At 39.1% G+C, this 13,225-nt stretch overlaps 1 protein-coding gene across 11 annotated transcripts in view; it reads right to left on the bottom strand.

Moving 5' to 3' along the window:
• The window catches only part of FBXL2 (F-box and leucine rich repeat protein 2), a 132,862-nt gene that overhangs the window by 53,805 nt on the left and 65,832 nt on the right, over positions 1–13,225 (bottom strand). For 10 of the 11 annotated variants that reach the window (XM_045037919.1, XM_045037920.1, XM_045037923.1 and 7 more), the window contains 3 exons: positions 10,740–10,834; positions 453–521; positions 257–352 (listed from right to left, as the gene is read on the bottom strand). In XM_045037919.1, the coding sequence (XP_044893854.1) occupies positions 257–352; positions 453–521; positions 10,740–10,834 (260 nt within the window). Of the gene's footprint in view, positions 1–256; positions 372–452; positions 522–10,739; positions 10,835–13,225 lie in introns of those variants that run through there. The other variant, XM_045037925.1, reaches the window with a different exon arrangement.

Below are 13,225 nucleotides of genomic sequence, written 5' to 3'. Positions count from 1 at the left end.
ACGATCTCGTGGTCGGTGAGTTCGAGCCCCGCGTCGGGCTCTGTGCTGACGGCTCAGGGCCTGGAGCCCGCTTCGGATTCTGTGTCTCCCTCTCTCCCTCTGCCCCTCCCAACTAGCACTGTATCTCTCTCTCTCTCTCTCTCTCAAAAATAAACATTTTAAAAATTAAAAAAAAAAAAAAAGATAGATGGAAAGGTTTAGACACACCAGGATGCTCGTAGGTTAGGGTGTTTCTCCAGGCAGCGGGCACTCTTACCTGATCCCCTTCAAGGAGCTGTTTGTAATAGACACACAGGAAGTCAGATCCAGATGTTTCAGCTTGGAACAGAATCTGCTAAGGCTATAACACGTGCTGGAAAGGAGCAGACACACTAAAGATATTTTCAACCATGTCTCTCTCCCCTCGCTCTCCGCATGGTCAATTAGCCGCCGAACTAACTCTCGTTACTTACCTGTCAGTGATTTTGGTGCAACCATTGAGGTTTAAATGTTCAATGTTGCGGCAGTTCTGTGCAAAGGTCCTAAAAAGAGAAAACATTTAAAAACTCCCTGGACAGCCACTAGAGGGCGCGGGTCACCATTCACATTTAGAACAGTGCTCCTCACGCTAAAAATTTTGTTTTACTGTGCAAAGAGCATTTAACATGAGACTTACTCTCCACAAATTTTAAGAGTACAATATATTATGGCTGACTTTAGGTACTGGTGCTCCGCAAACTTTAATGTGCACATGAAGCAGCTGGGGTTCTTCCCACAGTGCAGATTCTAACGGTACTGCTAAGCAAACTGCTTAACGGTCTGTGTCTTTCTTTCTTTTCTTTCTTTCTTTTTCTTTTTCTTTCTTTCTTTCTTTCTTTCTTTCTTTCTTTCTTTCTTTCTTTCTTTCTTTCTTTCCTTTCTTTCTTTTCTTTTTCTTTCTTTTCTTTCTTTCCTCTTTCTTTCTTTTTCTTTCTTTCTTTCTTTTTTTCTTTCTTTCTTTCTTTCTTTCTTTCTTTCTTTTTCTTCCTTCCTTCCTTTTCTCTTCCTTTCCTTTCTTCTTTTCCTTCCCTTCCTCCATCCATCTCCCTTTCTTTTCTTTCTTTTCCTTCCTTTCCTTCTACCTTTTCTTTCTTTCTCTTTCTCTTTCTTTTTTATTTCATTTCCTTCCTTTTCTTTCTTTTTTTCCTTCTTTCTTTCCTTTCCTTCCTTCCTTCCCTTCCTTCCTCCCTCCCTTCCTCCCTCCCTTCCTCCCTCCCTCCCTCCCTTCCTTTACTTCCTTCTTTTCCTTCCTTCCCTTCTTTCTTCCTTTTCTTCCTTTTCCTTCCTTCCTTCCTGTCTGCATTTCTACAAAATTCCCAAGTGATGCCAGTGCTGCTGCTCTGGAACTACACGTCGAGAAGCAAAGCCTAAGACTGACTATGCATCGGTCATAATTCTCCTTCAACCCACACCTTGGTGGGTTGATATCTGAGGGTGGAGGCCTGGCTCCTTGTGACTTCTCTTTATAGAAAAATCAGTTCGAAGCAAGGGGGTTGAATCTTTCTTGTATTGTGCCATGCTGTCATTTGGTTATTTAAGAGCCTTCCTGGAGAAACCATCTTTGGCCATTGATAGGGTCAGTGGTTGATCAGTATGAAGAACCGTCCAGCTACTGGTGCAAATACTCAGTCACAAAAGGCAACTTCCTCAATAATTTGTGGGTTGGTAGCAAGGCCAGAAGTGGAAAATTAAATATCTCTTCCTCTCCACTTACTCTTTAACATATCAGCTTGGACTGGCTCTGCTCATCTGCATTTTCCTGAGATACAGCTTCAATGTATCTTTAGGGGTGAGTCCTGATTCTTGCATACAGTAGCCAAATGTCTCCCAAACCTGGCCTCAAACCACATGTCACTCTTATCTGCTCCTTCTGCCCTGGTAGGGTGCTATGGAAGTGAGCTAGAGCCTGGTGGAATGCCGAAGTTGAAGATATGGAGCCCAAAGTCTGACCAAGGTGATTAGAATGATCAGAGAAGAGTATTAGAGCAGAGAGAACTTTAGAGGGTTCCCCTCAAGAACTCAGTAGAGTACTAATCAGAGCATGCGTATGTGGAAACTACCCAAAGCCAGAGAAAGAATCCTTAAAAACCGTTAAAGGGAACAACAGCCAGAGCCTACCCGGAGTCAGGAAAGTGCCCATTCCCACAAGCCAACAATGCAAATCATCTTAATCTGTGGGACACTGGGTAGAGCACTGAGAACTCATTGCTTCAGGTATACAATTAGCCCTCGACGAAACACTGCTTCAGTCCAACTTAACAAATTTAAAAAAGAAAAGGGGTTGAAGAGAACTACGTCCAAATAACTCAGCTGTGTCCAGAACAAAACTCAAGAACAGTTATAGGAATACAAAATATTCAGCTACCAAAATAAAACTCACGATGTCTGGCATTGAACAAAAAGTTGCCATGCATTCAAAGAAGACGGAAAACACAACCATAATGAGGACAAATTTTCAATCAAAGCTGACCCAGAACTGACACAAATATTCAAGATAGCAGACAAAGACATTAAAAGTTATTACAACTGTGTTCTGTAGAATGTAGTTCTATGGTGCTACCTAAAGATTAAACAAGTTATGTTTATTAAACATGCCATGTAGAGACAACAGAGATATTTTTAAAGACCCAAATTAAACTTTCAGACAATGGCTGAGACAAAAAATTTCCTGGATGGGATTAACAGCAGATGAGACATTGTGGAAGAAAATATTGGTGATCTTGAAGACATAGCAATAGAAACTATCCAAAATGAAACATGGAAAGAAAACAAGAAAAAATAAAAAGAACAGAACACGAATGAGTTGTGCGACAGCTTCAAGCAACCTAATATACATGTGACTGGGAGTCTTCAAGGAATAGGAGATTAGGGAGGGGGGGTAGTGGATATCTGAAGAAGTATTGGCCAAAATTTTTCCAAAATTTATGAAAACTATAAACCTACAGATCCAAGAAACTCGAAGAATTCAAAGTACAAGAAATACAAAGAAAAATACATCAGGGCATATCATAACCAAATTGGTCAAAAGCACTGACAGAGTAATCTTAAAGCAACCAGAGAAAAAGACACATTATGTAGAGAGAAAGAAAAATAAGGGTGACGGAAGATTTCTCACAGGTAACAAAAGAGCAAGAAAACAGAGGAACAGCATCTTTAAAATACTGAAAACATGGGGCGCCTGGGTGGCGCAGTCGGTTAAGCGTCCAACTTCAGCCAGGTCACGATCTCGCGGTCCGGGAGTTCGAGCCCCGCGTCAGGCTCTGGGCTGATGGCTCGGAGCCTGGAGCCTGTTTCCGATTCTGTGTCTCCCTCTCTCTCTGCCCCTCCCCCGTTCATGCTCTGTCTCTCTCTGTCCCAAAAATAAATAAAAACGTTGAAAAAAAATTAAAAAAAAAAAAAATACTGAAAACAAAACAAAAAAAAAACTGTCAACAAAATTCTAAGCTGAGCAAAAATATTTTTCAAAAATGAAGGAAAAATAAGTTTTTTCAGACACAGAAGAGCTGAAAGAGGGGCACCTGGTGGCTCAGTCAGTCAAACCTCTGACTTAGGCTCAGGTCACGATCTCAAAGTCTGTGAGTTCGAGCCCTGCTTCAGGCTCTTTGCGGACAGTGGGGAGCCTGCTTCAGATTCTGTGTCTCCCTTTCTCTCTGCCCCTATTCAACTCGTGCTCTTTCTCTCTTTCAAAACTAGAAGAAGAAGGAAAAAAAAGAGCTGAAAGAATTAATCAGATCTGAGGTACAAGAAATGTTAAAGAACAGTCTTTAGGTAGAAAAAAGAGTGACACTAGATGACAATTTGTATCTGCACAAAGGAATGAAGAATTGGAAACAGTAACTACTTGGGTATATGAAGTCAATTTTTTATGTATTTAAATCTCTTAATATTAAAAACTACTAACAACCTAGTGTGGAATTTATATTATATGTAGATTGAAAATGTGTAGCAATAATGGCATAAAGGCTGAGTGAGGAAAACTGGAATTGATACGTAATATAATTTGAGGCTACATTATAACAAGTCCAAGCTGTACGTTATAAACTCCAAAACAACAATCAAATTACAACATAACACATTACAGCTCTAATCCAAAAAAGGATAAAAAATGGAACCATAACAAATTCTTAATCCAGAAAAAGGCAGACAAAGACGAAAGGGAAAGAAAAAAGTGTATGGGACAAATAGAAAACAAATAGCAAGAGAGCAGATATGAAACCAACCATATCATATCAATTATCACTTTAAGTTTAAATAATCTAAATACCCAAACTAAAAAGCAGAGATTGTAATAATGGATCAAAAAAGCGACATCCAACCACACATTGCTTACAAGAAACTAACTTTAAACATAAAGATACAAATCAGTGAAAAGTAAAAGAATAGAAAAACATATGCCATGCCAACACTAATCAAAGAAATCTGGAGTGTCTATATGATATCAGATGACGTAGACCTCACAGCAAAGAATACTACCAGAAATAAAAGAAGGCCATGTGATAATGATACATGGTCAATCCATCATAAAGGCACAGCACCCTGAATGTTTATATACCTAATAACAGATCTTCAAAATACATGAAGAAATAAAGTGACAGAACTGCAAAGAGAAACAAATACAAAATTATAGGCAGAGATTTCAATGTAACTGTCGATCAAATAAGAAGTCAGCAAATCAGTAAAGATATAAAACACTTGACCATCACTCTCAATCAACTTGATCTAATTGATATTTATAGAACACTCCACCCCACAGCAGTTCAAGTTCATATGAACATTTACCAAGACAGACCATATTCTTGGCTACAAAACAAGTTTTAATAAAATTAAAAGGATTCAAGTCACGTAAAGTATATTCACAGATCACAATTGAATTAAATTCAATAATATAAAAATCTGGAAACGCCCAAATATTTAGAAACTAATTAATACACTTCTCAATAACCCATGATCAAAAGAGAAATCAAAAGAGAAACAGAATACAGTTTTAATGGAATGAAAATGCAAACAAAGAATTCAAACTTGTGAAATGCTATTAAATCAGTACTTTGGGAGAAATTTATAGCACTAACTTTCCATTCTAGTAAAGGGAAATAGGTCTCAAGCGAATGACTTAAGCTTTCATGTTAAGAAACCAGAAAAAAGAAGATCAAATGAACCCAAAGTAAACAAAAGAAAAGAATAAAAGATCAGAATGTATATCAATGAGGCAGCAAAAAGGAAAACAATGAAAAAAATTTTAAAAACCCAAAGGTGGTTTTTTGAGAATATCATTAAACTTAATAAACCTGTAGCCAGAATGATCAGGGGGGAAAAACACAAAAGGGAAAACATGTATCAGAGAAACCGACACATCTTCACTTTAAAATACGCTATTAATGTCAATAAAAAAGCCAAAGAATATGTAAATTGAAATAGGCAATGTACGGTCACTGTGCCTTTGATTCGATGTCGCAACTACTTCCATATAGTAAAAAAAAAAAAAAAAAAAAAAAAAAAAAAAAAAAAATTAACCAACATCAGGAATAAAGAGAGGAGGTATCACTGCAGATTTTACAAATAGTAAAATGATAATCAGAAGGTGGGGGTGCCTGGCTGGCTCAATCAGTAGAGCATGTGACTTTTGATCTCAGTGTTGTGCGTTTGAGCCCTATGTTAGGGGTAGGGTTTGCTTAAAAAAATAAAAATAAAATGATAATAAGACGGTATTATAAACAACTTTATGACCATAAATTTAACAACTTGGATGAAATAGACAAAATCTTTGAAAGATAAAATTATACCAAAGGTTGCTCAAGAAGGAATAGAAAACATGAAGAGTTCTACATATACTAAATAAATAGAATTTGTAGTTAAAAACCTGAAAAAGAAACATGCAGGCCCAGATGGCCTCAGTGGTGAATTCTACCATACATTTAAGGAAAAAAAATAATAAAATTCTACATAAATTCTTCCAAAATCCTGAAGAGGAGGGAACACTTCTCAATTCATTCTATGAGGCCAGTATTACTTGATACCCAAATCAGACAAAAATATCCCAAGAAAAGAAAACCAAAGAACCATATCCCTCGTGAACACAGATGCAAACAAAGTTAACAAAATTTTAGCAAATAGAATACACCAATATGTAAATAATATAATACATGATGACTCACATTGTTGTTTATCCAAGGGATGGAAGGTTGGTTTAACATTAAAAGATCAACCCATGTTTATAGCAGCACTATCAACAACAGCCAAAGTATGGAGAGAACCCAAATGTCCATCAACAGATGAATGGATAAAGAAAATGTGGTGTATATATATACACACACACATACACACACACACACACACACACACACACACACACACACACACACACAATGGAGTATTACTCGGCAACCAAAAAGAATGAAATCTTGCCATTTGCAACTATGTGGATGGAACTGGAGGGTATTATGCTAAGTGAAATTAGAGAAAGACAAAAATCATATGACTTCACTCATATGATAACTTTAAGAGACAAAACAGATGAATATCAGGGAAGGGAAACAAAAATAACATAAAATCAGGGAGGGGGACAAAACATAAATATGGAGAACAGAGGGTTACTGGAGGGGTTGTGGGAGGGCGGATGGGCTAAATGGGTAAGGGGCATTAAGGAATCTACTGCTGAAATCATTGTTTTACTATATGCTAACTAATTTGGATGTAAATTTTAAAAAATTAAAAATAAAATTAAAAATAAATACTAAAAAAAAAAATCAGCCAATGTAATTCATTATGCTAACTAAACAGGTAAAACCATACAATAATCTTACACAGAAAAAGGACTTGACAAAATCTAACACCCACACTCAATTGAAAAGAAAAACCCTCAGCCAACTAGAAATAGAGGAAAATTTCCCCAATTTGATGATCATCAGCAAAAAAATCTAGAACTAACACCATATTTGGATGCCTTCTCCCTAAGGTCATGAACTGGCTAGGATGTCTGTTTTCACTATTTCTATTCAACACTGTACTAGAGATTCTAGCCAGTGCAATAAGGCAAGAATAAGAAAAGGCACTGATTGGAAACAAAGAAGAAAAACTATCTTTGATGATAGGTGACATGACTCCTGTTTATGCAGAAAATCCAAAGTAACAAACAAAAAGCTACTAAAACGGAGTCTATTAAGGCTGAAGGACAATCAATGTACAAAAATCAATACTATTTCTGTTTACTAACAATGAAGAATCAAAAATTGAAATAAAAAACACTACTTATAACATTTCATAACACAGATAAATATGACAAAACATGTGTATAATTGTCCTATGACAACTGTAAAACTGTAAAACATGCTGAAAGAAATTTTAACACACCTAACTATATGGAGAGATACACCATGTTCATGAGTTGGGAGACTCAATATTGTTAAGATGTCAGTTCTCCCCAAATTGATCTATGAATTCAGCATCATCCTAAATCATGATCCCAGCAAGATATTTTGTAGAAATTGACAAGCTGATTCTACAGTTTATATGAAAATGCAATCTAGAACAGCAAAACAATTTTGAAAAGAACAAAGTTGGAGGAAAAACACTATTTGATTTCAAACTTATAAAGCTGCAGTTAATCCAGACAGTGTGGTTTGGTATAAAGACAGACAAACAGAGCAATGGAAAATATAGAGAGTATAACAATAGTCCCACAGTTATTTGGACAACTGATTTTCAACAAAGGTGTCAAGGCAATGAAGTGGAGAAAGGGTGGTCATTTCAACATACGGTGTTAGAATAACCACACATCATATGCAAAAGATGAATTTCAATTTATACCTCACACCATATACAAAAATCAACTCAAAATGGATCATAGATCTAAACTACCAACTTCTAGAAACACAGGAGAAAATCTTTATGACCCTGGGTTAGGCAAAGATCTCATATATCATTGACAAAAATTGGTAAGTTGAATTTCATTAAAATGAAAAACTTCTCTTCAAAAACCAGTTAAGAGAATACAAGGATAAACCACAGACTGGAAGAAAACATTTACAAAATACAAATCTGATAAAGGACTTGTATTCAGAGTGTAACTCTCAAAATTCAATGGTAAGACAAAAAACAATCCAATGAACAAAAAGGGCAAAAACCCCACATTTGAACAGATATTTCAGCAAAGACAATACGTGGGTAGGGGCTCCTGAGTGGATCAGTCAATTCAGCATCTGACTCTTGATTTCGGTTCAGGTCATGATCCCAGGGTCATGGGATCGAGCCCTGTGTCTGGCTCCATGCTGAGTGTAGAGCCTGCTTAAGATTACCTCTCTCTGCCTCTGCCCGTCTCATCCACTCATGCACTCTCCTACCTCTCAAAAAAAGAAAAGAAAACATGTGGATAGCAAAAGTACATAAACAAATACTCGGGGTGCCTGGGTGGCTCAGTCGGTTAAGTATCTGACTCTCGATTTTGGCTCAGGTCATGATCTCACAGTTCGTAAGTTTGAGCCCCATGTCTGGCTCCACGCTGACAGTGTGGAGCCTGCTTGGGACTCTCTCTCTCCTTCTGCCCTTCTCCCACTCTCCCACGGGCTTTCTCTCTCCCTCTTTCTCTCTCTCCTTCTTTGTCCCTCCCCTGCTCGTGCTCTCTGTCAAAATAAAGAAATAAACTTAAAAAAAAAAAAGATGCTCAACAACATTAATCATTAGAAATACAAATTAAAACCACCATGAAATACCACTACACATATCTATCTATCAGAAAGGCTAAAATTAAAAAGACTGACCTACCAAATGTTGACAAGGTGGGGGAGGGACTGGAAGTACCACACACTTCTGGTGGGAATACAAAATGGCATAATCCTTTTGGGAAACAGTTTGAAAGGTTTAAAAAGTTAAACACACACCCACCAAATGATCTAGCTAATCCTAGGTATTTACCCAAGAGAAGTGAACATATATGACATACGAAGTCTTATACACAAATGTTCATAGCAGCTTCATATGTAATGGCTGCAAACTGGAAAGAACCCAAATGAGAAATTAATAGATGGTATTATATCCATTAAATGGATCACTATTCAGCAATAAAAAAGAATGAATTACTGATACATACGACCACATGGGTGGATCTCAAAACAATGATGTTGAGTGGAAGAGGCCAGGCAAAAAGGAGCACATACTGGATAATTAGTTAAACTTTTGAAGATTCAAACTAACCTATAGCAACAGAAAGCAGATCGGTGGCTGCCTAGCAGTGGGACAGACACAGGGTAGGAGGGAGGGAGGGATTATAAAGGCACACGAGGAAACGCTCATGGGACATGCAATGTTCATTATTTTCATTACAGTGTTGGTTTTATGGGTATATACATGCGCCTAAAATGATCAAATTGTACCCTTCAAGTACATACAGTTATTGTATCTCAATCACATCTCAATAAACCTGTTAAAAATCCCCAGGACTTCATATATAATGCTGGAGCAAGAGTTACAGAGAGCACACATGTAAGATTAGTACTGGGGTTTTAATCTATTTTGATTATTACTGTATCTCCATTCCCTAGATCAGTGCCTGGCGTAGTCGGGCTCAATAAACATTTGCAAACGAATAGCCTCCCTCCATCAAAAACAACAACAGTACATATGTGGAACAGAGTAGATGCCAAGGCTAGCTCTAGGTCATTACAAGAAAAAACTGGAGGGGCGCCTGGATGGCTCAGTCGGTTAAGCACCTGACTCCTGACTTTGGCTCAGGTCATGATTTCATCGTTCTTGAGATCAAGCCCCAAGTCGAGCCCTGTGCTGATGGTGTAGAGCCTGCTTGGGAGTCTCTCTCTCCCGTTCTCTCTGCCCCTCCCCCGCTTGTGCTGTCTCTCTCAAAATAAATACATAAACATTTAAAAACATGTTACGAGTCAATTTTCCTAGCAATGGTGCAGATGTTTCAATGACAAATTACGCCATCTGTAATTCTACTGCACATTCTCACGGGCAGTTGCGACTGACGTACATGGGGGTGATGCTTAGGTCTACGAGAGACAAAGTCCGTCCCAAGGTTCTAGGGGGCAGTGTGTATTCTAATGTAGCCAACCTCAAAGAACGGTAGAGGCCACAAGGATAAAAACATAAAGGCTTTAATTATGTCTTGTCTCCAGAAAAGCACGTGTTCTTAACAGCGGATTGCTAACGTTTCCAATAAATAATGGCTACCCAGTAAGAGGTGGGCAAGCATGTGTTTGGGTTAACTATAATAAAAAGACTGTGGTAATCACATCCTTTTAGGAGCATGCAAAATTCCAGGTTATGCTCAGGACGCTTCTGAAAGAATTATTTTGCCAAGTAGGAGAATACACAAAAAGGTGGTCACTTTCACGAAGATGAAGCTAGCAAGAAGGGGAAGTGAAGGAGGGAACAGAGGCGAACCATCGTATCATCACGCACCAGGCCCTTCGTGCGTGCTGTTTCGAGTGATGCCCGTGACAGTGTCACGCAGGAACCACAGCTGCCTTCGCTTTGCAGGAGAGAGAGCAACACCCAGCGAGGTGAAATAATGCGTCCTCAGGCCACATCCCTAACCCAGGCCGGAGGATTCCAAACTTACGGTTCTTTTATTACTCTACACAAATTACCACAGAAACGACGTCACAGGAGAAGAGCACTTAATATGCTTGGTTTGTTCTGGTTTGTTCTTGCTGATGGCAAGTCGGCTACGAGCTGCCACGACAGAGTGAATCACTGTGGGTCCAACTTACTTCAAGGAGGAGTCCCCAACACCGATGCAACCCCGCAGGCTGAGCTTCCTCAGGAACCCACCGCATCGCTTGGAGATATTTTCCACTACTCGACCCTTGAATCAAGAAAGTCGGGAAAAACATCTTAATTTTCATGCTGCTTACCTAATGGCATAATAACCTGAAATTTAGAAACGGAATCGAATTTTCCCGGGCATAAAAGAAGCTATTTCGGAACATTCTTCCAACACCCCACCTTGTTCCTAGCGTATAAAGGAGCTGCAGGCATGGAGAAATAGTTTCAATTAAAGCGTTAAATATTTAAAAAAAAAAAAAAAATCCATGCACTATGTTTTGGAAGTTTTAGCCCCGGAGCTAGGCCTCCCCTTACAGGGCTCACGGCTACTCCACCGATGACAGGGCTTTGTGACGTCCGCTATGGGAACACTGGGTGCTGAGCAGGGGTCTACAACAATGTCGCTCCAAAAAAACCAAACTTTGTTGTAGCCGAACATTACGGCACTGGAAGTCTGAAGATGTATCATAAAAGCTCCCCCGCATTCTTAGAAATCCCTATGTAAACACATTTCCTTTGAAAAAGGAACTCGGGCTGGCAGATACGTTAAAGGGGAAAAAAATGAACATCGGTTAACACTTTCACTTTTTCAGGCACGATTTTAACACTTCCTTGTACGTATTACGACTCATTTAATATTCACGACAACCTCACGGGCTCGACAATGGAGATCATGAAGAATGTGTCTGGAATACAGAAGATCTCTTAGGAATCTCTCTTAGCATTACCATGCCCTGTGATTCAGGCCAGTAAAAGACTACAGGTCAATCCAGGTGGAACGACCAATGACCCATACACTTCAGAAAGTACCATGGTAACGAACCATGACTAGCTGGGGGGCCTGCTGGAGATAAAGGGAGCAAGGAACGTGCAGTAGAAGAAAGTAGTTGTAAATACCGAGGATCACCATGTGACCAATTCCAGAAATGAAAACTGCAATTGTCATGAGTGTTTCTCCCTATTTTGTTATGAGTGTGTGTGTGTGTGTGTGTGTGTGTGTGTGTAGAAATAATACATTTTTTTTTCTTAAGAGAGAGAGAGTGCGAGTGGGGGAGGGGCAGAAGGAGAGAAGGAGAGAGAATCTTGAGCAGGCTCCGTGCCCAGCACGGAGCCTGACGTGGGGCTCAGTCCCCCAACAGTGAGATCGTGATCCGAGCTGAAAGTAAGACATTTAACTGACTGAGCCACCCAGGCGCCCCACGTTTGTTTTCTTTCCCCTCCTATTCCCTTATGTAAAATGAGATGTATTGGTATTTAACTGTTACTTCTGCATCACGGTATTTAAGGTACAGGGTATCAGGAAGAGGGAACATCACTCAGGACTTTCTCTCTTCCTCTGAGGAAGGAGTTGGTGTGTTTCCGTTGTAGGCTGGGTACTTGTATCACATTAGGCGCAATTACAGTCTTTGGAGATTACGTGCAGGTTGAGGAGACGCGTATGGGCGCCACATTGACAGGGGGTGAACCTGTGCTAATCCATCTTATGTGCCAACTTGACTGGGCCACGGGATGCCCAGATCGCTGGCCAAACAGTATTCTGTGTATCTCTGTGAGGGCATTTCTGGATTAGATTAACATTTGGATCAGTGGAGGGAGTAAAGCAGATGGCCCTTCCTAGTGTGGGTGGACCTCATCCAATCAACTGAAGACCTGAATGGAATCAAAAAGGCTGAGTAAAAGGTAACTCCTCCTCCTGCCTGACTGCTTGAGCTGAGACACTGGTCTCTGGAGAATCCTAATGCAGACTGGGTCTATTACCTTCATTTTGCAAATAAAGAAAGTAAATGTTTACATCGCCAAGGTTACACTTTAGTGAGTAGTAGAGTTAGGGTTCTAACACGTTTATGTGATTCTAAAGGCCGTGCACCCCGCGTAAGTACTACCTCTACGAGGTAGAAAAGACCGAAAAAAGGGCCATTGGGGTTTCTAAAAAAATACTATTATCCTTACTATATAAAATAGCAATCTGGGCCCTGAACTGTAAGCACTAACAATTCACTAGATCTCATCAAACCACAGGATCACAGGAACAGGGCTCACATATGTTGTTACCTGGCTAACTGATGAATGGATAAAGAAGATGTGGTATATGTATAGATAGATAGATAGATAGATAGATAGATAGATAGATAGATAGATAGAGATACATATACAATGGAATACACTCGGTGATGAAAAAGAATGAGATCTTGCCATCTGCAACAATGTAGATGGAACTAAAGTGTATTATCCTAAGCAAAATAAGTCAGGCAAAGAAAAATGAAATATGATTTTACTCATATGTGGAATTTAAGGATAAAGGACTTCTAGAAACACAGGAGAAAATCTTTATGACCCTGGGTTAGGCAAAGATCTCATGTATCATTGACAAAAATTGGTAAGTTGAATCTTACCTGATATTCTGATAAAGGAATTTAAGGAACGCAACAGA

Source organism: Felis catus, chromosome C2 (genome assembly GCF_018350175.1).
Source record: "Felis catus isolate Fca126 chromosome C2, F.catus_Fca126_mat1.0, whole genome shotgun sequence".
Lineage (NCBI taxonomy): Eukaryota > Metazoa > Chordata > Mammalia > Carnivora > Felidae > Felis > Felis catus.
The sequence above is the reverse complement of the archived record's forward strand: the minus strand, read 5'-3'. Positions and strand labels throughout refer to the sequence as shown.